A 25,283-nucleotide genomic window follows, 5' to 3' on the forward strand; every position below is an offset into this window, starting at 1 on the left:
CATTCTTCTTTTCTATATATAGATATATATATATATTCAAAGAACAGACATGGAAAACAGACATACACAACAACGAGCACAAAGTAACCAAAATCATATACACAAAGTAACAAAAGTAAATGAGCAACTCGGACTCCACTAAAAACTGGAAGCATGGACCAGGTGCACCGGTAGGGTAAGCGTCCTCTGCTTTTCTAGAAACACCCGCCGAGTTGCTCATAAAACGTCAAGTCCGGGGTAGACAAACGAGGAAAGGAAAACCATGACCATTTGAATAAATCAGTTTTCATGGTGCTGATGGATACACCATAACGATCCACGAGTTCATGATGACGACCATAAAACTTCTGTAGTGATGACTTCAATCTTGTAGCAACATAACCCTATTCCAGAAGCCTATTTGTAAGAGCTCTAGCTCGATACAAAAAGTCTGCATAGTTTCGGCAAGCTCTGGCATAACGTATGAGTTGTGATATGAACACTCCATACGCAGGAGCCGAAGGGATGTTGCCACAGATGAAAGGAAAGTTGACAGTTCTGAATGAAAAGTCATAACGTTTGTCGTAAAGTTTGGTCAATAGTTTTCCTTTACCATCGATTTCTAAGTGTAGGTCAAGATATGAGGCTGACTTCACAGTGTCTGTAGTATCCTTTATCTCAAGTTCTTTTGGGTAGATGCGATGTATCAAATCCCCGAAATTAGGATTGTTTAAAGATAATACGTCATCTATACAGCGGAAACTGAAATTGAAGGATGTAGCCAAACGATATTCTTTCTTCCTGATCAGATCAGCTATAAAGTCAGCCTCATAAGAGTGAAGGAATAGGTCAGCTAGTAAAGGAGCACAATTTGTTCCCATTGGAATGCCGACCGTTTGTTGAAAAAGACGTCCACCACACTGGACAAATATGTTGTCGATTAAAAATTCCACCATTTTGTAAACATCTTCCTCTGTATATTTGGAAGATGATTTGGAATTATTTCTTACAAAGTATGAGGAATCTCTACCAAGAACTATATATTTGTATCTAGGTGTACCATCTTTTTTGGAAAAACAACGATGTATAATGTTTTTAAGTCGGGATTTTAACTGAGTATAGGGAATAGAAGTATACAGTGTTGAAAAATCATAGGTTTTAATGCTATTATATTCCGATAATAGTCTTGAACTGATTGTCTCCAAAAGATCTTTCGAATTTTGTCAGGAACCACATTGAATTAATACCACTACGGGAGTAACAAGTGTTGTGGTAGGACTGCAGACCCTCTTTGACAGTTGTGAGTATAGAAGTTAAGTTTTGAAAGAGGTTTGGTGGTACATTTTGCAGATCCAGCCATGAAACGTTGTTTGTATGGATTCTTGTGAAGTTTAGGAATCCAGTATATAGACGGTAAATCTCAGTCATCGTCCTTGGTAGAGAGACCAAAAGAGGATAGCACAGATTTATGGTTTTCCACAATCTCTTCTTTGGAGAGAGTGGTAGCAGTGTAGGTCTTATCACTGCTATTATTTTCTACGTCTACCTCTGATAATAAACATTGGATATAAAACGTTTTGCAGACAAATACAATGTTGTTTTGGACTTTGTCTGCTGGTACGACAACATATTTGTCATGTATAGTAGACAATGTTTTTGCTACATCGGGGTCTTTGAAAACTGATGTAGCCTTGGCACTCATTGACCTACTTAAAACTTTCATTCGTTTCAAAATTAAAGACCTCACGGCCTTTAACCACTCTGACAGAGAATCAATGTTTCTTGTTCTCGTTTTATCCATTTTCTTGCATAGTCCTCGACGGCATCCATAAGAACTTTAAAATTATAATTCCAATTTATGGAGTGTGGTTCACGGTACTTGGGACCTTTAGAAAGGATATTACGCAGAGATTCGTTATCGATAATGGTTAAATCTCCCTTAACGACGTGACCAGAAGGACTATACTTGAATGGAGAGGTTTTGCAAGAACAGTCAGGTGGTTTAGCCTTGAAGTCCTCAATCTCGAGGTTCTGCAATAGCCTTTTATAATTGAAAATTTTAGATGCGATGGGTGAAGTATAGGAATATGAAATAATTGGTATGGATTTGTCTTTGAAATATGGGGGAATTTTGTTTGTAACGTTTTTGTGATAGAGGATGTTAGCCAAATTAATTGCATCTATACCTTTGTTGACAAACGGTAGTGGAAGAAATGAACGTTTTTCTTCATCTTGACCTTTCACAAAAACTGGTTTAAAGAGTCTGTGGAAACCAATATCCAAAATGATGGCAACAAGTCTGCATAATGATGAGGTGGGATCAGAAATAGGAGTGTCAAGATTTGTTTTGTAAAGGGAGTGTAGTAGAGTGAGCGGTATAGAATAAAGTTTGGTTCTAATGTAATGAAGTCCAAGAGGTTTTTGTATGAAAGGAATAAGACCATCTATGGAGACATCATGTAACTTAGATGACGTGTAGTGGCGATGGCCATGACTCCTTTCCCGTCTTGGATTGTTGTCAAATAAATTCATCACATTTATGCTATTGTTATATTGGCTTGAAAGGTTTCCTATACTTTTGATGTTGTCATCACATCCGTAAGGTATTGCAGTACCTAGTGGCTTAACTTTGAATTGAAACAAATTCAATTTAGTTCATGCATGTAATTTAATATTTGATTACATATTTGTTCATTTAATAAACTTTATTCGTAACGAAAATAAGCGACAATGTAAATGATTAAATTCCATTTAAAATTTATCTCGTTTTCGACATATTATATATCAGCGTTTCCTAAGATTAATCATTCTTCACTTCTTGAAATCTGTAAAAGACAAAAAAATACTGTAATCATGGATTATTGTACCGTACTCAACGATGTAAAACAGTAAGATGTTGGAAAATAGTAGTATCATAAAAATAAAACCAACATTTTGAGCTATTTGTAGTTTCTGTGTATTTTCTATGTTTAGTCAGTATTCGTCGTTATAATGATATTCCTTTGATTATCGTTCGAATCCTGGTTCCCTCGATGGTCCTTCTAAGGACGTAGACCTGGGGTAAGGGACATAACTTTAGAAATTAGTGAAATATTTGTATCACCAAAGCTTTTCAACCATTTGAAATCAGTCCAAGTTACTTTGGTGCTTACATGATATTGATGTAAAATGCTGAATTCAAACGTTCCAATGATTTGTAAGAGTTGTGTCCCTTAGCCAAGGTCTACCTCCTTAAGTTCATAATATTGATATTGTGAATTTGTTACAATGGGGTAGATCTGATTTGATTACATTGGTTATGGTAATTGCCGTACGGAAAATCTTATTTTCTTATTTAAATGTGTAATGTGGATTAAAAATTTTAAAAAAATAAGTATTCGTCGTCATCCAAACTTTAAATATCCATGCTTTTTCTGCAAATTTAACATTTTTAGATTGCGCTGACATTTTGATATGTCAACTTATAATGCAAAAGCCCATCTGTATGTTTGCAAACTCAATTAGCAACACAAACGGTTACTTTCAAATGCTCACTAGAATCTTGGTTCCCTTGGTTACTCTTTCACCTCATGCATTGACGTCCTTTTAAATAGGGGGAACATATAATAGTTATATGTTATGTTATTCTTCATATATGTCCAATAAATCGTCCAACCACTAATATTATACATTTATCAAACGTTAGATACTTTTTTCTTCAAATTTATAAACTATTCATGTATTATAATTATTTCTTTTTTAACGAAGATAATTTTTTGAAAAATTGTCAACTACTCAAGGCAGTTCTCTTGAATATTTGTTAGGAATTTGCACCTTTTGTATATCTTTTCTTAAAGTGATATAAAAACAGTTTCCAAATATCCTTTTCTTCTTTGTGTATAGTATCAACAGTAAAAGAACGGATATGGCGAAACGTAGCACATGTTCCAAAGTAGTAGCATACAACGTATGCTCCAGTGTAAAACTTAAATAAAAAAAACTTTGATACTTTCAGAGAGCACCAACGGTCTTCAGTAAGTTTAAACTTTTCTGTTAGCTCTGAATGGCCAAGAAAACAAGGTAATAAAATCCATGGTAACTAAACGACAATAATTCTTCAAAATCAAATTAAAAAGTACGACACTAAGACACATTAATGACTAACATCTCGTAAAATTTTTGATGGGGTTAACTAGTTTTAAAGGCCTAACTATGTACTCATCCCCTTTAATGTAAAGTCAAAAATTAACCGAAGGAGGATAGAAAAAGCTGTTGAATATAATCAATATAATTAACCAACCACCTGATCTTTATACGAACTAAAAGGTTAAGTAGAAATGATCATTTACAGTACAACATATACAAACCTCCACCATGTCGGACTATCGAAATGGTGATTTAATTTTGTTCCGTTCAGGCAAGCATTCAGTTTACATAGGTACAAAAATCATTGACATTGACAGGAAGAGATTTCAGAAGATGTATGGTTAAGACAGGTATTCGAATTATCCAGGGCTCAGTAAAGACAGCTCTCTTTGCATTATGATAAATTAACTAGTCTAGAAAATGATCATAATTATTTGAAAAACTTACCAAATACATTGTAAGGTAAGGCCAATCTACCCTTCGTCGCCATCTCTATCGTATTCAGAGTATGCTTGAATGCCGTACACACCAAGCACAACAATCAGTAAAACAAAAACGAACACTTTCTGAATCAGCTCGTTCATTTTACCGCTTGCTTCACGAGGCTTGCTTAGGCAGCTTCCCTCGGTGTATGAAATGCCTTGCTTAATTACCTTTGTATGACTCAATAAAATGCATTGTGACCTTATCTTGACTTGTTATGTATTTAACTGTTTTACAAGAAATTTAAATCAAAGGGAAAATGTGTTGTTTCATTACAAACATCTTATATCCTGAACTAGGTCAACAATAACGTGTTAATATTACGTAATTGTGATGTTTAAGAGCGCCATTTTACATAAACGGCACTTTCAGTTCGTTGCCACTAATATTTTTAATATGCAGTTAATATGAATAAATTTATAGCGGAGAATAGATAGAAAATATGATTTAATACTCACAATTTCATGTAAACTTACCTTGCAATTTTTGTGATATTGGACTTAGGGTATTTAGTCTCGTCATGTGACTCCGTAGTTTCACATGAAAGGGTCCTTATATACTGTCAAATAAATTGGGATTTGTCATTTACAGAACGTTGATCAAAACAATTTTTCGTGTTATAACAGGATTGAAAATGACAAATTTCTTTTTATATATGCATGATAAAGCTATCAAGTGAAGCACTAAATGGAAGATTTTGCATCGCAACGCAACGTTTCAAGATCCTGAAAGTTAACCTTTGAATGCATATCGGTGTCCGGATTTCCATATGTTTTACATAGGAAAATCCTGTAAAAAAGTAAAAGAAGAACGAGACTTACAAACCCTGTTAATTTTACTTAAAATTTTTTTAAAAATTCATGCTGAGGAATTCATTTAGAAATAATTATAATAAACTGAAGATTACAATTGACTGCATGGTATTCTTTTTGTATTGTTTTCTGTGGTAAGAGTATCAATTGTATTAAGGATAACAACAAAATTCCCAAACTTTAAAATTGAGCAAATTAGATTCAGTTTGCTGTTGTAAATCATTGATACTTGATATGATAGGAATGATTTGTAGTACATTAATTATATCATGTATACGGTTCAATTGAATTAAGCATATTTATAAGTATTTGTTCAGAATAAATTCATACAGTAATATGGATGAATTTTACTGTTAAGAGATAACAATGATCATGTAATATATTTTTTCTTTCACATTCAACCACAATTTTCTTTATTTTATTTGTGTTGTAAATTTTTTATTTAGAAAATTAAAACAAATATGAAATAATTTGTCAATATACAATATTATAATACATTATAATACATTATGAAGAAACCACTCAAAGCTGTATAGTATACTATTGACAACTGTTCTTGGTAAATAGAAGAAGAACAAACACAGACGTCAAAATAAGAGATTAATGGGATATTCAGTGATATCCAAAAAAAAAAAAGGATGGCAAAATGTTTAAAACAGCATGTCGAATTTTACTGAAACTTGAACTTAACCTGTATTTCATCGGTATTACACATCTGTGCAAACGTTTAAAAGGTTTAAAAAGAGTAATCAAGGGTTATAACGGTAATCAAAAGAATGTAATCCAGGGACAAAGACCAGACATGGAAAACAGGCATACACAACAACGAACACAAAGTAACCAAAATCATATACACAAAGTAACAAAAGCAAATAAGCTTCTTGGACTGCACTAAAATTTGGGAGCATGGACCAGGTGCACCGGTATGGTAAGCATCCTCTATTTTTCTGGACATACCCGCCGAGTTGCTCATAAAAAGTCAAGTCCGGGGTAAACATAAGAGAAAAAAAACTATTACACGTTGAACAAATCAGTTTTCATGGCGCAGATAGATACACCGTAGCGATCCTCAATCCTCTAAAAAGTCATTGATCCGTTTTCAAGATTCCATATTGATCCCATCGAGGGACGAACGGCGGATGGAGGGAAGGACATGCAATATTTCGAAGGGTATCATATAATATATCGCCACATCGTTTGGCAGGGTATAAAACAGAAAAAGGAAGGCATATCTATGAGTAATACAAAACCGAGGTATTTTAATCAAAGCACAAGGTCAAAAGTAGATTTTATAGACACGAATAATTGTATTTTACATACATGAATACATGAAACACGTTAAAATGAAAATTGGTCACAGTTTTTCATTTGATTGCCTATAATTACATAAAAGTGCTCATTTGCCATTTGGATAGCTACATTTTAGTAGGACAAATTTATAGGAATTGGGAATTAGATTACAGCGAATGTACAATGATATCATTTTTTGTATGTATTAGCGTAGCGTTTATTTTCAAGTGGTATATCCTTCCAATATGACATATCGTGATTGTGTATATGGAATTTAATTTTTGTTTCTCCTCTTTTGTCTTAAAGGATAAAAAATGTGCTTTTGATATAGACGGGCAGACTAAGATATGCATCGCTATAGTATCGGTAGTATACTAGTCGTTCTGTCATTTTCCGCAGGAGTAATTGCACTTGTCACGAATATTCTTGCAGTTTCTTCCGAGTACTGGTTACTGGTTGACGAACTAGTTTTCGTCAAGGATTTTGAGCTTGATTTTGACATAGCAAACATCTCTTTAACTATCCCAATATCTACTGCAATGGGATTGTGGCAGCTTTGTGTTGTGAATGGTAAGTATATTCCCATATTTTAAGTTATCGTATAAAATATTCAGATTGCCTAATGAAGGGTAATAACAAAGCGTCTGATGTTCGTTGTTTACCCTGGACGCTGCAGCGAGCTCTCTCAGAAAATGCAAGAATCTTGCGAAGTGGGGAAAAGTGAATGATTTTACACGACGTTATCCGATTGTCAAACGACGTATTTGAATAATGCCCGAAAAGTTTTGAAATGCCTGTCTGCAGCGGTTAATAAGAGAAGGAACGGACGTCTGCCGCTGCGTGGAGCTTTCAAAATACCAGGGCATAAAAAAGAACAGTAAGAGACATCAAAATTCAATACAGGCCAGAAAGAGGAAATGTAAACTATGAAAACATAAATACATATTCTTTTTTACCTTTAGTTTGTTTTCAATGTTACTTGAGTATATAGGGGAAACTCTTGGAGATACATGTGTATAATGATGATTTTGGGACACCCTGCATTGTGGTATGAGGGTTTCTTCGTCGATCATTAAAAAGCAATGGATGGCTTTGCGCTGACATTTTCATTTCGATGGGGTTATTGTCTCTTTGACAGATACACTGTACTTTTTATCGTTATATATAAAAACCTGACGACAATAATAACAAGACAGCTGAAGAAAAACTAAAACCTTGAGCTGACATTTTTCATCCCGTTCGAGTTGTTGTCTCTTTGATATTTTCATCATATCCATTCTCGTTATAAAGCACTTGCAAAATGAATTCTAACAAACAAAAACGAGTTTGTCAGAAGGTGGTACGGATGGGAAAACATGTTTTGTCCCTTCCGTGACACCTGGTACATGTGAGTAAAATAGGGTAATCGTCTCATTCATGAGGTTGTAAATGACGACATCTTGTCTCATTTGTGGGATAGAAACTCTACATTAATCATTCATATTGTGAGGACCCACTAGAAAATAAACGCTATCCTATTGAAAATTGAAAGAGTAATCAAAAGAACCAAGGTTCTAGCGGTAATCAATAGAATGTAATCAAGGGACAAAGAGAAGACATGGAAAACAGACACACAACAAAGAACATAAAGTAACTAAAATAATACATACAAAGTAACAAAAGCAAATGAGCAACTCGGACTCCACTAAAAACTGGGAGCATGGACCAGGTGTACCGGTAGGGTAAGCACCAGGTGAACCGGTAGAGTAAGCATCCTCTGCTTTTCTAGAAACACTCGCCGAGTTGCTCATAAAAAGTCAAATCCGGGGTAGACATAAGAGGAAAGAAAAACTATGACACGTTGAACAAATCAGTTTTCATGGCGCAGATAGATACACCGAAACGATCCACGAGTTCATGATGACAACCATAAAGCGGCATCTTTCTAGTGATGATAAACACACCTTTCCATAGAAGATTGTTTGACAATATCCTCGCTTCATAAAAACAAGCCGTGTATAAAGCACATAAATGATAGAAACAGATCAATTGTGATATGTATACTCCATCGGTTAAAGATGTTGATATATTTTGCCACTAAGAATAGCCATTGTAACTGAATTTTTATCGTACTTATTTATTTATGTTTTAGGTGAGAAAACTTGTGTTTATCTTGACTATACCATAACCAGATCAGACCCAGATGAAGTTGTCGTATCATTAGCAGGTACGGGATTAGATGGGTTTGGGACGTATAGAAAAAGTAAATTAAGCAAATGTCTAAATTTAGTTATTTGATAGTACTACACCATATATTAAATATTCAATAGTTGTTGTGATTAAATCAGAGGCGTGCCAAACGTACAACAGAACGAACACTTTAACTAAACATAACTCATGTACTACTTTTAGAATGTCAGCGGGAGGCCAGTCCAATATTTTTGACGTCTTTGATTTTGGTTTTTGTTTGTGGAATTTGTAACGTCCTTGGTAACATCAGATGGGCAATGGTAACCATCGCAACTATCTTCTACTACAATTTAACAGGTATGTTTACGCATATTAATTTGTTCTATTAAGTGTACGAAATAAAACAAATGGTGTTCTATACTTCACTCAAATTTTGGTTAAACCAAAAGAATGGTCATTTTACCAATGTTTTACAAATCACCAAACTTTACAGTTTTAGTAACCAAAAAGGGTGGCCTATGTGAGATAACGTCATTGTTAGACTGATGCTAGTGGTTTTCGATAATGATTCAATATGTTTTTAAAAGTACATGTATTATCATTACTTGCAAGTTTTGTAATAGTCAAGCAAAGCAGAAACAACAATGACTAATGATCAGAAACGACATGTACATAATTCCTCTCTTTCTGTTTAAGTTTTAACCACTTTAACGAGTCTCATATACAAATATTTCTATTAATTAACCGAACCCTTTTTGCTAATAAATTGGGTTGGTCAAGACAGGAGTTTTTTTTAACAGGGTTTAAATTATGTTTTTTTTATTGATACAAAGAGACTTCAAAAGATGTCTTAGTTAGAAAGATTTCTTAGTTTATTTGGGGTTAGATTAAGACATGTATCGCAGTATGCATCTTATTTTTTATAACAGCTAATAAACTTGACACGAAATATGTAAAATATACCAATTATTAATATTGCAAAGTTAGTTATACTGTACACATTGTTAAAGGGGTAACTTCAAATTTGACTCTGAAAATGATGTTGCTTACATTTTATATTTTACCAACAGCCATCTTTATTGCCATTGGCATGGCCATATACATCAGCAACATTGAACGTGTGGTGAAGAAATTTGCATCAGCAGATTGGAATGATTTACCATTTAGATATAAATTTGGCTGGTCATTCGCCTTCATGTGGCTCAGCCTGATTTTCTGTCTGATCACTTCAACTGTTTGTGTCGTCATTAGCTGTAGAGAACGCAAACCAACAAAAAGGGAGACAACAGAATTAGAAGAGTTAGAGGCCGTGGATCGGAAAGCAAATGTTATTTAGTAGGTAATCTTTGAAAGAATATTTAAAGATACATATATAAAGAAAAACAATTTGAAATTGTATTCGCGTGTTGTAAACTATCCGTGCATTCCATATACGGTTCCCCTTATTTCATACATCATTCAGCTTTAACGATTCTTAGCTTTGCTTATGATACACCACTTTTACTCAATGGGTAAGCCTTAAGCTACCAAAAATATGGTCTCTCCTTTCCGCTTATTTTTTTTACAAAATTTTAATAGTTGCTAATAGTTGCATCGTATTGTTATAGAAATGTTGAAATTTGGTCAACAAAACTCTGAGATGTTGACGTGAATATAACATAATTGTTTAATAAAGTAACACTTAAAATGAAAAAGAACAACTTGACTTTATTGATATGATATGACGTCATGCATTAGTTGATGAAAAGTAAAAAAAAATGTTTTTTTTTTTTTCAAGTATTGACTAATATATGTATCAGAACTGATATACCAGTTGACGTCAATGGGTCGTATTTATTTACTTATAAGTACAAACTCGAGTACGAAGTAAACAATTACTATACTAACACTTTTGATTAAAATTCGTAAACTTATCAATATTGTGATTATTATTAATATGAAGATAATGTCGGACAGAATAATGAATTTATTGCTAAATAAAAGCAACAGGAATAAACCGTACCTGCTTTTCTTTGTTTTAATTTATGTTCAGGTTTTAGATAGTACGTACCATGAATAAAATCAATACGAATGAACCACGTTGATTTGTAAGAGTTGTGCCCCTTACCCCAGGTCTACCCCCTTAACTGAAAGGAAAATAAGACAAAAATGTTCTAAAACACATTTTTCAGTTTTATTAATTTCAATAACAGTAGAATAAAAATTTTCTGGCAACCTTTACTTGCACTTACGTTCATGAAATGAGAATTGTGGGATACAAGACGATATTGCAAGTAGAAATATATTATATTACAATGTACCTTAGTATGCACATGTGAAAATAAAATTCCCGGTTAATCAACAAGAACTATAGATCTGAAATATGCAAACAACAACAAAAGAAAAACAAATTTTGTAAACAGATATTTATAGTACAAACATTTTTGAAATCATGATATTTAGTACAAAATTGCAATTAAATTTATTTAAGATGCATTTATTGCTATAAAAGTGAAAATGACATGTAAGAGCGTGGCTAAATTGGCGTCAATGCAAAAATAAAAATGCATATTTAGTATGTTGTGGAAAAGCATTTATTTGAATATTATTTCTTAATTGCACATTTGTGCAAGGTAGTTCAACGGATAATATCACTTAAACATGGATCATTGCGTTTAAACCTAAACCAGTATGTATATTTTTAATTAGTTGTTAGTCAATCAGGTCATCAATTTAATGGAGAAAAACACTTCCTAGAACACCATTCACGTTCAGAGTAAGTCATGCATTATAATATAAACTGTCATTTATTTCCTAGACCTACCATTAAATTTCACATTTGACATCATTTGATCAAATAAATATTCGACCAAACACACATTTTATTTCGGTTTTATTCAAATATTCTAAAGTCATCATCTATTTTTCCGCCAAATGGAAATGTTTTACAAGGTTTTATTTTTAGACTTATTTTTAACATTGATTTCCAAGATAATGACAGTTGTTTGTACCACACACGTAATTTTATGTCAATTTTTTTTATATATTAAATCATGATTTGAGCAAACATCGCTCTCACTAGTCGTACTTCCCGGTGTAAAGATGAGGTTTACAATTTTCCTTCTTGGATTAGTTGTTATTTTTCTCATCCAATATACAATGTGCATGCAACTGGATGAAGGTCCATCATTTGCATATTACATACCCGGTGAACCTGAAGGTAAGAAATTTTGATTAAATATCACGTGATATTTATATTCTACTTATCCTAACTTACCTACGCATGGTTATAAGTCTTAAAATATCATTTTATTTAGGATTGTCATTTCACTAACTATAAACAAAACTACTGTTGCTGTTTTTTCCCTTTATTATACAATTGCTGAAAGTTATCGATGCAAATACTCTGCACTACACTTAAAGTTTGGAATTGATTAAATACAAAATACGTCATTGAATTACTTGTTATTTGGAAACTTTATTTATTAAACAAAATAAGCGCTTAACTTCTTGTTCACCATTGAGTCATTAAGCCTTAGATCGTTTCATATTAAAAAATACATATTTTTCATTTTTATTTAATTGGTTTGTATTTGTTGTTGTTAAGAATGCCCCAGAGCATTGTAATCAAACAGTAGTTTACTATAATCAGTATTCCAAGGGAAAGACATGAAAAGGGAGATAACTCTAATTTTACAGATACGTCCACCTTAAATGTATTTCACTAATGCACTCTGTACATTATATGAAAAATAAATGCCGAAATATATTTCCTCAAGCTGTCTTTCATCAGAATCAATATATGTGTACCAGTGCAAATAAAGCAAATTACTTATTCACACTGTTTTATTTTTTTTTCTGGTTCTTAGTAGGACTGCTTCTTAAACTGATCTTGGGGCAAGTATTTATAAAACATTTGTCCAAGTTGCACTCCTTTATACGTGTAATAAGCTTACAGTTAGATAATTTATAAGCTAATTTAAAAGAGCTGATGTTTCCGGTTTGTTTCGTGAAGTTTATATGTTTCGTGCTGAACTCGTGGGCCAACATATTTTGAAACCAAAAAAAAATTTAAAATATTCTTAAAAGTAACATTGACCTTCATCAGTTATTGTGGGTTTTTTATTGAAGAAAGTGTCAGGATTGTATTAAAGAATTAGGACGGAACTTGGATTATTTTTTTTAGAACAGCTCTGCCTTAAAACAAAGTCGAAGTTTTAGATAAGTGATTCAATGATACATGTGTTTATTGCCAATACCCTTTGATTGGAAATACTCAGTACTACAGTAGGCCTTGTATTTGACAATAAATGTACAAGTTTGGCACAGGAGATTAATACACCTATAGTTCGGTTACATTCTGTTATAGAAAAGTACGGGAAAATTTCACACCATAAATTTTACACTATAGCCAGTCAAACATTATTTCACTATATATGCTAGTATCAGATCCAGGGAAATTAATATGGAAATGGTTGTTTTTAGGATTTAACAAATGTGTTTGAACAACTTCTTTCATTATCTTGTGATGTGATGAATCACATTCTGATTGATTGTTTGACTGACCAATTCTTAAATCACCACCTACATTTTTCATCTGTCCCTAGTGACTAAACAAACTTGATATTGAACTGTTTTGACACTTTTTTCCATTGGTTCTATAAGTGTTTAGATTGCAATTTAATGAGGTGTGTTAAAAACAAAATGATTATTCACAATTTATACATATTTACTTATCTTAACAGGTGGTGGAGAAGCCGAAGGGTGTATTGTCACAGAAGACGGAGTTCAATGCTTTTAAATTCCCGATGACGGAGTGTTTTAACTTGGACAACGACAGGGTATTATGAGCGTTTGAATTAAAATGACGAAGATGTTATACTGCCATCAATCACTGAACGTTTCACTGAGAAGTCATTATTGTAGTGTATAAGTCATAGCTTTTATAAATCATTTTAGAAAATTTAATTAGATAAAATAAAGCATATGTCTTTCATTAAAGTGTGTATTTTTTATGTTTACTAAACGTTTGGAGTTTTCGGCCCAGAGCTGTATGATGTTCATATACCTTTATTTTAACGACTACGCTTTACTTATTTGTAATATTTTTATTATATCATCTATAAATAAAATGCTTATGTACATCATAAATATATAAGCAATGAATTCATAAAGTTAATAATATGCAAGTGTTTAGTTTTTTTACTGCCCTGACGTTGAATGTACATACAATGTACACAAAATCTACATTAAACATAAATGCATATACAATGTACGTTATGAAAATATATCGCTCCCATTCTTAACGGAAAATAAACAGCAAATTAGCAATTTTTCAAACAAAATCCATTAAAATCCCCCCCCAATAAAGACTTGTGGTTATAAAACATTTGTCCCATGCAGTTGTATTCCCTTTTTTTCCCCTTTTTTTATGTATGACCGTCTGTGACAAAAAAAAAAAACTACATGTTTTATGAATAAACATCAAACATGAAATTATTCAGTTAAGCTGTTAGATTCCATAAGTGTTTCAGTTAAATAGATTTGCTGTCATAGCACAACAGTTGTTCTACAGAAAACTTAAAATAACCACTCAAGGAAATGTTTAAGTTGAATGACAATGTTGTTCAAAATTGACTACACATTTTTGTCGCCATCTTACAAATATACGAGGCTGACATTGAACATTGTCATGTTTCTTATAAAGGAAACATGTTACATGTCGTATTCATTTTTGATGTACTTTTAAGTACACATTCATGCATGTCAGAAGCAGGTGATCCACTAATAACATGCAGAAAGAAGAACTGTACTTAAGTAGCCATTTGAAAAGATAAAATTGATGATGACTTGTAACAATGTATGTCGGTACCTAAGCTAGCTGGGTATTTCTATTGCAACCTAACAACCATTCAAAAATCATTATTTCGAATGATCCTTCGCCTTATCCTAGATCTGCAATTTAAAATGTAAAAGGGTTGTTTCGGTGATGAATATTTTCTACGCAAAAAGGTGAGGATGAATGACTCGTTAATGTTCAATATCACCTGCCCAACTCTTTCACGGATCTGTTCTCAGGAAGTTTGAGTGTTTGTAAATCATTAAAATGGCGTAACAGGTCGATCTTTGAGGTATTTGGCTATGTTAGGGTTTGCTGCAACCTTGTCTCTACATGTTTTTAAAACTTCATATTTGTTTAATTCTGAATCTGAAAGTCCTGATAATGCTTCGAAGGCGTTGTATGCAGCAAGGTCAGCTACTGATATCTAGAAAAAAATGTACGGTTAAGAAACTAAATTATAATACGGACAGCAATTAAAGTACAAACAAATATAAATGCATATATGAAAACGCACTTGGTCTTCACTATAGCACAAATTCAAACAAAAAATACGTACACAATGTACATTGTACGTATTTGCTGTTTGTACATGTGTATGCAAATCTGTGATGTACCTTAAACACCATCAAGCTAGCAGCGTGCACCTAACGCAAAAAAAAAATCCACCTTTTAAATGGTGTCGACATTCATTCGATGTGATTGATCTTTACTTCAGAAGTTTTTACCTGTACGTGTACAATAATCAAAATCGAGCTAGAAGGCGAGGTACCTTTTAATCAGGACCTTCAATTTTAATTGTTTTTCATTGTAACTCAACAACTCAAAAGTATGGATAAAAATCCTTATGGATTTTAAAGGAAAGAACACCAATAAGCAAAAAGATCAAGGGGGGTTCCGGCAGGTTGATTATCGGCAAAAAATAATACAAGCGTCAATAATTAAACAATTCAAATACGTGTACATCTATATCCATGTACATGGCCTGTACTTAAGAACAGAAAACAAGGACGATCTACATATTCAATGTAGTGAACCAAATAAAATAGATAAAATATAAAAAAAACTGAAGATAAGGAAAAATGGAGAAAACTTTTGTTTATTTTCAGCAGTTTAGGAGCAAATATTGACCATTAAAGGTCTTGAAGACACCTCCCTTTCTTTTCTGGATCCGCGCCTTTTAACAATTTTCATCATACCTTTCCTCCGACTAAATATCCGCTTCTTGTTGGATTATTTTCTGCTGTTTTCTTGAGGTAGTTTAGCACAGTTGGAGCGTTGTTTTCTAGAATTTTCTTGACAGCAGCCGCCTGTAAAACAGAAAATAATGAATGGAATGTTTATCGAATTATAATAAAGTGAAGGTCGATTTGGTCTGAATGGTAAACCAAAGCGTCATGGTTTAATTGTTAATCAATGCATGAAGAAGTTGGGGTTTTTTATGTTTAAGAAATGTATAAGGTTATGGTACAATGTATTAATATTGATTGTGTTCATCGTCATTGAATACACGTGCGTGTAAAAGTAAACAGTTAACTTAAGCTTCTGGCATGGTCGTCATATATGTTTGTAGGGGATTAAAGCCTGATATTCTAGGTTTGAAAAATCAATGAAGCGGTACGCTCGTCCTAGGTTAGGTTGCCTGAAAACTTGGGCATATGTGGGTTTTGAACCCACAGCGATATCGATCTTGTGATTGCAAGTTTAGCGCCTTTAATAACAATCGGTCCCGTGGTAAATGTCACATGCATAACCGACTAATATTAAAATACGTCACCTTGTCTGAAGCAAACATTGTACCAACACAGTCTACAGCAAAGTCACATACAGTGGTCATGACTTCGTCAATTTTCGCTTTCTCCATTGAGTTACTTCCCATAAGACCTGGAGCAGAATTGCGTCAAACATTTGGGTTGATAGTAAAACAAAGGAATTAGGGGATCAAACATGAGTTACCAAACCTTATAATAGTCAACATTGTTATGAAAATAAACCCAGTAAGGGGGCACTATCCATCCTTCTTCATGGAGGAAAATTTTACCAACTAAACGACATACTTCCTCTAGGTAAGGAATGTCATCTAAAATGAATAGAAATTCCTCTAGAAATTCATCATATTGACACTTGAGAGTTTTTGTCCACGCCAATTCATTGAAGCTTCATAAATAGTAAAAATGACGGCTAGACAAAACATTTAAACGACGTCTATGTCATTTTTTTGGAATAACTCTGACATTTTTTTTCTAAAAACAGTTTTTCCGATTGGAAGGATCTTGTTAAACCCTTCAATCTACGCTGAACCAGAAATTGTTCTTCCCATAATTTTACAAATATTTTGAATATTCTTGGATGCTGATGAAAAAATTCTAAACAAACTTTGCAATATTATAAATGGCATGGAGTCCAATTTGTTGAAAAGTGAACCTAATACTTTACGCTTCGGACTTCGGACTTCGCTGTCAATTAAGGTCATTGACTCCATCATATTAACAAACTACTTTAAAACGGACCATTAAAGGAACACAGACTTTGTGGTTTAACCAGAAGAATCCCATAAAGCACCCTACAATAGTATACGTATCAAATAACCCAATATTAATAAATACAAAAATCCAAATTATCCCTACAGCATGAAGCTAGAAACTAAAAGTCCAAAAATGTTTTTTTTAAGTATCAAGGCATTGTATGTTCATATAGTTGTAAAACCTTAATATGTCAACAACTGACACTGTACCACACATGCTTGGAATTAACCTGAGATACATTTAACCCTTATTTTGCATTTCCGACAATAATTAGATCATGGCACAAACGGGGATCCGTGCGTTTCAGGGTGCTAATCTATCTTTCTTAAAATGTTCAATATTATTATAGAAAATATCTTATGTTTATCCGAAAATCCTTTATGTAATAATAGCTTAACGTTTTCATAATGGTAACGTACCGAATCTTTCAGCCAAAAATCTGTTGACCACTAACTGTTGCGTCAGCTCTTTTCCATTCAGTTCCAATACAGGTAAAAATCCCAAAGGTGTTTCTAAAATTGAATTATATAAAAGCATGAAAAAAATGAAATTCACACGCTACATGTAACGCAATATTGCATATTTTAATACACATGTAATAACCAAACTGTATCTATTTAACCAATTTTAAGTATTATTATCCTATAAATTCTAGTAGTTGTAGTTCACAATATACACAAACCTGCAACAGGCTAAACAAAATCCTGTTTTAAAGTGAAATCTTATCCGTCCAAAATTATTTATTTCTATTTTTTTTTTAAATTGTTATTTATTTTGTTTTCCAATGATCCACGTAGATGTTGTAATCAGTCGTCACAATGATTTGATTGGCCACAATGAAGTGTCATAAATTTTCTTATTGGCAAACAATATCCTTCTATCCAACAATGTGCATTTTAACTGCTTTTTCTCTCCCACACTGGATACAACCAGCACTAGTTGGAGCAGCTTACCCATCCGGAATACCAGCGTTTTTCCCTTTTTTTTATAGTTCGCGAATTCTTGATGAATTTTAATAGTGCTCTATAGTTATATGTTTTGTATGTACATGTGCATGTATCAGCTGATTGACTGTTGGGGTTTAACGCCCGAGCAGCAATATTTAAGCTATATTCAGGCGAGAACATGTATCAGTGAAACTGTACTTTTTGTCTACGTATTCCAACACTTTTGACATTACGGCATTCTTCTCGTATTCTTGTGTTCATGATCGAATAACCGAATAAAGGAAATATAAACACCTCATAATCTTTTGGGAAACTGTGTGTGAAAAGCGATCCAAAAAGCAACAAATTAAACGAATATCAAGTGAAACCGAATTAAAATTACTTACTGGGTTTGTATGCTGGCCAATCGGATTGCTCTATCCTATTGTCGGTAAATTTTACCCCTGCAGCTGCTAAGCACAGTCTGGCGACTTCTGCTCTTCCTCTGCCATTGAAGTAAGTCAACTTGTAATCTCCACCTTTGCTGTATAGAGTAAATGTAGTTACATGTACCAGTACAAGTATGATTTTTTTAATGCTACTTGAGTATATAGGGGCATTTTTGCGTCTGTCCCAAGTCAAAAATTTCTGGCCTCTGTAATGTATGTCTTGTTTCGTTTTAAACTTTAGATCAGTTTTGTGTTAATTATTTGAATATATAGGGGGAATTTTTTCACTGTACTAGTGTATAATGATGTTTTGGGGCCAGCTGCAGCCTAACCTGTGGTACGAGGATTTCCTCGTGGTTTATTGAAGACCAATGAACGTGGCCTTGGCCTGATATTTTCATTCCAGTGTGTGTTTTGTCTCTTTGACATATGCACCATACGTATTTTCGTTATATAGTATGTGTTTACTTTAATTTGCACGTGTTACTCGCGTGTAACTATTTTTGTCTAAGAATAACATTTTCTATTGAAATACTTTGAACATGGGTCTAATGCTTAAACTAATTTTCGTTTAAGTTCGGTGATTCCATTGTTTTAATTTAAAGTAAATCACGTTGTGTTAAATCACTTGCTGCACGTGTGTGTTAGCTGTTCATATATGGAGTCTATTCCCCTTGTGACGCTACTTAAATGTCTAAAATTGAAGCTGACCATCTATACGGGTACGACCATTTATTTTGAGGGGCTAGCAATTTTTGGAAGTAAATATTCTGGTCCTGTGAGTTAAAAATAAAATTTTCTAGCTTAGACAATAAATAAATCCACTTATTGAGTCCAGTCCACATATATCATAAAATAAAAAGAAAATAATTTTAAAAAAAATCTTGCCCTGATGAGGTTGAAAATAAATTATTCGGCCCGAAAATTTTCAAAAATAAATATTCTCACCACGGAAAATCCCCCCAAATTGGTCGCCTCTTAGTGAATTAAGTGTAGCACTTCAAGTGACATAAACAGATACAGTGAAGTTATATAGGTGTTTTGTGACTGACACTTCGCCATGGATGGATCCAACAATTTCTATAAAAAGGGGGAGGGGTTGCAGGCTATATTTCCCACAGATTTTAGACAAAATTAAACAAACACAAATTAAACAAGACTAGTGTTGTAACAACTCAATGGTACAAACACACTATTACCGTCAACCTGCATAATACGTAATCATTCAAACAAAACTTTATAAAAGATTCTTTAAAACTATTTAAAAAATAAAGAAAAGGCAAATAAAATAAAAATAAAAATAATAATAATAATATAATAATAATAATAATAACTTAAACAAAAGTGTGTATAAAATAGTGCAAAACTCATCTAGGTGTTTACAAATAGTTTTTTTTTTTGTATTAATTAATATTTTACCTTGCGCCTGACCCCATGGTACAATGTATGCTATTTAAGTTCACGTATTCACGTATAGCCACAACGGTAGTTTAGCCTAGCGAGCATGGTATTTAACCTATGGGCATTTATTTGTTTTTCTTTGTTATGGTTACTTTATATTATGTTCAAATTAGCCACTAAAATCTATTTCCTATATTTTGTCCTCATTTTTCGATTTACAACGTCTTTGGAATGTGACTTGTTCTAAATTTTGAACGCGTGTTACATGTTCCAAATCGTACCCTTTAAATATCGCCCCGGTTGGTGACTTTAAATGTATTGACAAACGAGACACAATGACCAACTTTAGTATTTTGTGTACATTTCAACAATAAACTGACTATGTTAATGTATATAACAAGTCTTAGGAATATTTTTTAGAACAACAATCTATGTATATGTAATGCAATAGATAATTCTAGAACAGCAATATATGTGTTGGAGTGGTTGTGATCCAATATACATGAGTGTACTAAGTAAGATCTACCTAAATCGCAAATACTTGTAACCTGTATATACACTAGAACTTACATACAACTAGCCCACTAGCTTGCTGCATTTTATCTACCATACTGGCACGCTGGATGGTCATGCAGCATATACGATGGCGGATCCAGAGAAGGTTTTTCACATGTAGGTTACATTGTATAATTGGTCATTTCTCCCCGCAAGTATTCAGACTTATCAAAATTGGCCAACAATATGGGGTCTAATCAACGAAGCCTCCTTTTTTTGTTGGAACTGCAACTGCGGCATTTGAATTTTTCATGTACTAGACGCAATATGAAACTTGAAGCAATGTTTTTTTTTACACAGATTTGTGTATAGCCATTGCAGTGTAATTGGAACTCCATATTTAACCAAATAGTCCTAGGGGATCGGGATTGTCTAGGTTTCTGAAAAAAAATAATCAAAGAGCGATCTTCAGTTCATTCGTCAGCTGTCATGCAGTACGATTCTCTGCATAATACTACATATTGTGTTCCGTTTTGCTTATTATAGGCACCAACCATATTTGTCCTGAAAAAGGGGGGGTGTCTGGAATTTGACATCAGATAAGAATTTTTTTCGCGAAGCGCGCAATTTTTATTAATATTTAAGAAGCAGTCGAAATCAATGTTTTTTGTTGTTGAAAATATGCCTCGTTAAGTTATGGAAAAATATATTTTCTATAAAATCGTTATTCTTATTTTTTTCCATGGTTGGGCAAAACAAATCCATAAAATTTGGAATATCTATTTTTTCTAGCTCCTCCCCCCTCCCACCTTCGCTAATAAAATGGTCTGTGTCTTGCATGTTTTTAATGTAGTCCGTCTAAATGTCACGGAAATCAAAGCCAGCGGTACATGTAATTGGGGTTCTGAGATATAACTACTGACGGGTGTTATAATTATCTTTAGCGGCCATCAATAATGATTGCATATTCTGTAATATGAAGGGGATTTTAGTCCATCATTTCATAAACAGGTATCAACCTTTCTGTTTATTGAGCAGATTCCTCAAACCTGTTTCTACTTAGTTTATCTAGTGCCATCTGTTTTATTACCGGAGCTTGCCACATGTACCACTATATTAGATAGGCAGCCCCACTATATACCAGTGGAGGTTGTCTATTTGAAAACAAAAATCATGGCCTAAACGTGAAAACACGGGATAAAGATAATCGACACAATGAAGCCAACTGAATAAAGTAGAATACACATAAAAGCTGGAAATATTGGAAACAAGATAGTACACATAAGATCATAAGCATTAGCAATGTGGACTCCCATAAACAACCGAAGTGACATGGCGACGACATGCCTTAGCTTGTCGTTAATGAAGTTACAGACCGCTGAATTATTCATTTTACTCCGAAGTGCTTGTGATTACGTCATTGAATTGTGTCGAGCCTAATACATCAAGTTTTTAATTAATTTATTTATTATGTGGATATTTTCATACTTTTGGTGCCACAGTTTATGTACAGTTTGTATACTTCAACCTTATGTTGAAGTATTTTGATAAGTTTTCCACTTGCCATGGGATGCTAGAATCTTAATTTCACCATAATAAGAGGGAAATTACTTTCATTGAAGACTTGACTGATATACATGTAGACATGTAGCGGAAAAAAAACCCTCCCTCATACCACCCTACCAAGATTAGTTTGCTCGTTCGCTTTTTGATTTTGTTTTGTTTGTATTGTTATTATTTTTTCTCTAAATATTGTTTATATATGCATTTATGCTATATATAATGGGGCACTTTTAGGCCCCACTTTCCATGTTTATTGTAAAAAATTTAATTGTGTGTGTGAAATTATGCTATATAATTGGTTGAGACACTTTTAGACCCCACCTTTGCATCTTGTTATGTCATTTATTCATATGGTTATTCATTATTATATATGTTCTTGCTAGAAATCAAATATTGAATAAATGATCTTTCTCTCAATTCTAGACTTTGTAATGATGCAAACAAAGCTGCGTATCCTCTGCGACCGTAAAATGGTTCACGTCATTATTGAAAATTTTAGCTGACAAAAATACTATTTATTAATAATTAACAACCAACTGATGAACTGAGTCGGGAGGGAAGCACGCCATACTTTCGAAACTAAGTAACTTCTGATATTCGTCGGCTGAAGCTATTATAATTACAAACTTTCGATAGTTACCTACAATGTACTTTATCATTTAATTTTTCAGCGGACAATATCAAATACATTTTACGTTTCCTCCCGTAAAGAGACAATTCGTATTTATGTATCTGCTGGTGGTAATTATGATTTACAGCCCTTAAAATATATCTAGCTATTCTTAGCATTTCTAGCTAAAATGATTATTTTTACTTTCATCTTTAATAAATGTTTGTCAATGATAAATGAATAAAACTCTCATAATGCAAAGGTCACAGGATGATCAATACCATTGCACTCAATAGACTTGTTGTAAAGTAATTCGAAAGATGTACGAAAAGAAAGTCACTTCAAGCCAAAATGATAAAAATATGCGAGAAAGTGTACATGTATACGCATGTTTTTCCTCGATATATTTCTAAATTTAGGCTGTTGCAAATTTATACGTAATGTACGTATAGACAGTAAGCACATAACCTCCTTGTGATTGAAGATTTGAGCACGGTTCATTCATGTCATAGATAAATGATTTAAGGACCCAATTTAAAGGCCTAATGTATAAATACTTAACTACACAAGGGTCAGAATATGGTACTTGATGCGACGGGAGTATGCGTGAAATGTTTAGAGACAATTCACACTAAGACAGCATATTATAGAATACTTAAAATCATTTTTAAGATAAGATATAATCATATGTTCACATGGGTAAAGCGGACAACCGTAAAGGTCGTTCCGGTCATTCCAGGATGGAGGATGGAAATTCGGTTAAGAATAATTTTGAGTTCTTTAATAAAGTTGTCTATTCATGTTATATTCAACAAAATAAATATGTTAGTTAATCATTCATCAATGCTTGATATTCGAAGCGGAAAGCATATGGTTAAAATATATGATTAATGAGAAATTACCTGGGAAAAATATCGGCGGGGTGGCCGTTTCGAAGAATCTTCTTTTCTAAGGATGACCGTAACATGCGACAAGAGATGTCCGTATCGTGAGAAACAAAAATATTTTGTAATGAGAGTTGGTACTTTACCATAATGATAAACGTTGAATTGCAAAATATATCACTGAATAATGTTAAAATTGATATATTTAATAAATTCATGCATTCCAAATGGCCTCTACTGCAAGCTGTGGTTTGTACAAAATACCATAAAATACCATCTTCAAATATATAGCACGTTGAATAAACAGATTCGACAATCAATCTTTGGAAACTTTTCTGATGTTTCCCTGGAACAAAGAAGGGGGCAGTTATGTCTTCAATGAATCGTAAACCATTCATTTGACTCAGCTCCCAACTACATTAAATAAATATATATTGGTTCATTTAAGTTCAGTTTAAGGATTTATAATAATTAATATAATACACCTTCTCTACTACATAACATATATTATAACAATATTATAATATGCATTAATATCCTCATTTATTATATAAACCTATTGTCTACACTAACGGAATAATTATTATTATTATTCAATTAGCTACATGTACATTGTGTTTGTACTGTGAAAGTACTTTAATTCGTGGATACCAATTTTCGAAGATTAGGGAAGAAACGCGAGTTTTGTGGTTTTCATTAAATCACATCCATGGAAATCTCCTTTTCGTCGGAAACCAAATTTCGTGGTGTGGCCTACCCATGAAAACCACGAAAATTGGTCACCCAGGAACAATAGTGCTTTCACAGTATATGCCTTTTATGTGGCGGATGCTGGGGATGGTTGGTGCAGGGGTGTGGAACCGCTCCTTTTTATTGGAAAATTTTTCCTTTTCATGTGTAGAAATGACCCAAAAAATGGCAAATAATGTTATAGCACGCCCTTTTATCTGAGGAACCTCGGTATATTGTTTGTTGATATTCCGTATTTCTGGTCTCTCGTATCAAATAAGTCCGCTACGGTCGTGCCGTTCGTCAGTCTCTTAATTGTTCTGTCACGGTCATCCAGTATTGTTCGTTACAATCAATCCACCCATATTTTACCTTGTACTTTCTCATTAATCAAACATCCGCTTAACCCCATTGTGATGTTAGCGATAAGAGAGTAAGTTTATATATTTTAACGTTCTTGCAAAAAAGAAGCGGATCGTGGGACTTCCGTTTTTGTTGAAAATGTGTCCATATCGTGCAATATTTGGGCAAAAATGAGCAAATAACAGCCTGGATCCCACTTTTTACTTGAACACCTCTGGACTACCTTTTTTTTCAAAATCTCTGGATTCGTCTTGAAAGAGTCTGAGTGCAAAAGCTGTATAGGGACATAACTGATATAGTCCATAGTTATCATTCATTGTCCAATCAAAAGTAAGTTTAGTTTTCTCCTCTCCAGTAGTGATTTTCATATCACGGAGTTTTGTGTTAAAGGTATACATGCAATGCCTACTCTGAGATCAAATCATATTAAGAAAGCTAATTCTGAGTAAACTTATATATTTTATAACGGCATCCCCCTCAGCCTAGTTTACATGCATATGAACTACAGCAGACGACAACTCAACGAGGTAGATAAGAAGGACAAACTAATACACGAATAAAAGAGAAAGTATGCAAGTTTACAAAAACAACTACAACAGCAACAAAAACAATTGTTTTTTTTTTATTTAGCATTTATATAAATACGCATTGCAAACCAGATA

The 25,283-nt window shown here is 33.3% G+C and overlaps 2 protein-coding genes and 1 long non-coding RNA gene across 5 annotated transcripts in view; 1 reads left to right on the top strand and 2 right to left on the bottom strand.

Annotated features, from left to right (window-relative positions):
• The window catches only part of LOC148602159 (uncharacterized), a 35,718-nt gene extending 21,692 nt beyond the window's left edge, over positions 1-14,026 (top strand). For 2 of the 3 annotated variants that reach the window (XM_088556793.1, XM_088556792.1), the window contains 5 exons: positions 7,122-7,259; positions 8,821-8,895; positions 9,081-9,215; positions 9,929-10,193; positions 13,583-14,026. In XM_088556793.1, coding sequence (XP_088412919.1) covers positions 7,122-7,259; positions 8,821-8,895; positions 9,081-9,215; positions 9,929-10,193; position 13,583 — 614 coding nt within the window. In that variant the 3' untranslated portion in view covers positions 13,584-14,026. Of the gene's footprint in view, positions 1-7,121; positions 7,260-8,820; positions 8,896-9,080; positions 9,216-9,928; positions 10,198-13,582 lie in introns of all 3 variants that reach the window. The other variant, XM_088556791.1, reaches the window with a different exon arrangement.
• On the bottom strand, positions 2,629-4,881 carry LOC148602161 (uncharacterized). The gene is made up of 2 exons (XR_015917378.1): positions 4,552-4,881; positions 2,629-2,804 (listed from the first exon to the last, which is right to left on the bottom strand). It is a non-coding gene; the product is annotated as an uncharacterized LOC148602161 (long non-coding RNA).
• A 104-nt stretch (positions 14,027-14,130) lies between the features above and the next one.
• On the bottom strand, positions 14,131-20,181 carry LOC148602162 (glutathione S-transferase 1-like). The gene is made up of 6 exons (XM_088556795.1): positions 19,996-20,181; positions 18,535-18,671; positions 17,621-17,713; positions 16,454-16,560; positions 15,876-15,986; positions 14,131-15,103 (listed from the first exon to the last, which is right to left on the bottom strand). The coding sequence occupies exons 1-6, from the start codon at positions 20,010-20,012 to the stop codon at positions 14,939-14,941; spliced, it is 630 nt and encodes a 209-aa protein (XP_088412921.1). The 5' UTR covers positions 20,013-20,181; the 3' UTR covers positions 14,131-14,938.
• Positions 20,182-25,283: the final 5,102 nt, after the last annotated feature.

This window comes from Perna viridis, chromosome 12 (genome assembly GCF_037379345.1).
Source record: "Perna viridis isolate PV_CMFRI_1.1 ecotype Kerala chromosome 12, ASM3737934v1, whole genome shotgun sequence".
Taxonomy (NCBI): Eukaryota; Metazoa; Mollusca; class Bivalvia; order Mytilida; family Mytilidae; genus Perna; species Perna viridis.

Coding starts and splice junctions, on each gene's coding strand:
- LOC148602162 (XM_088556795.1), bottom strand. Junction 16,561..17,620: donor ATTTTTGGCTGAAAGATTCG/GTACGTTACCAT, acceptor ATTCTGCTCCAG/GTCTTATGGGAAGTAACTCA. Junction 15,104..15,875: donor GATATTTAGTCGGAGGAAAG/GTATGATGAAAA, acceptor ATTTTTTTCTAG/ATATCAGTAGCTGACCTTGC.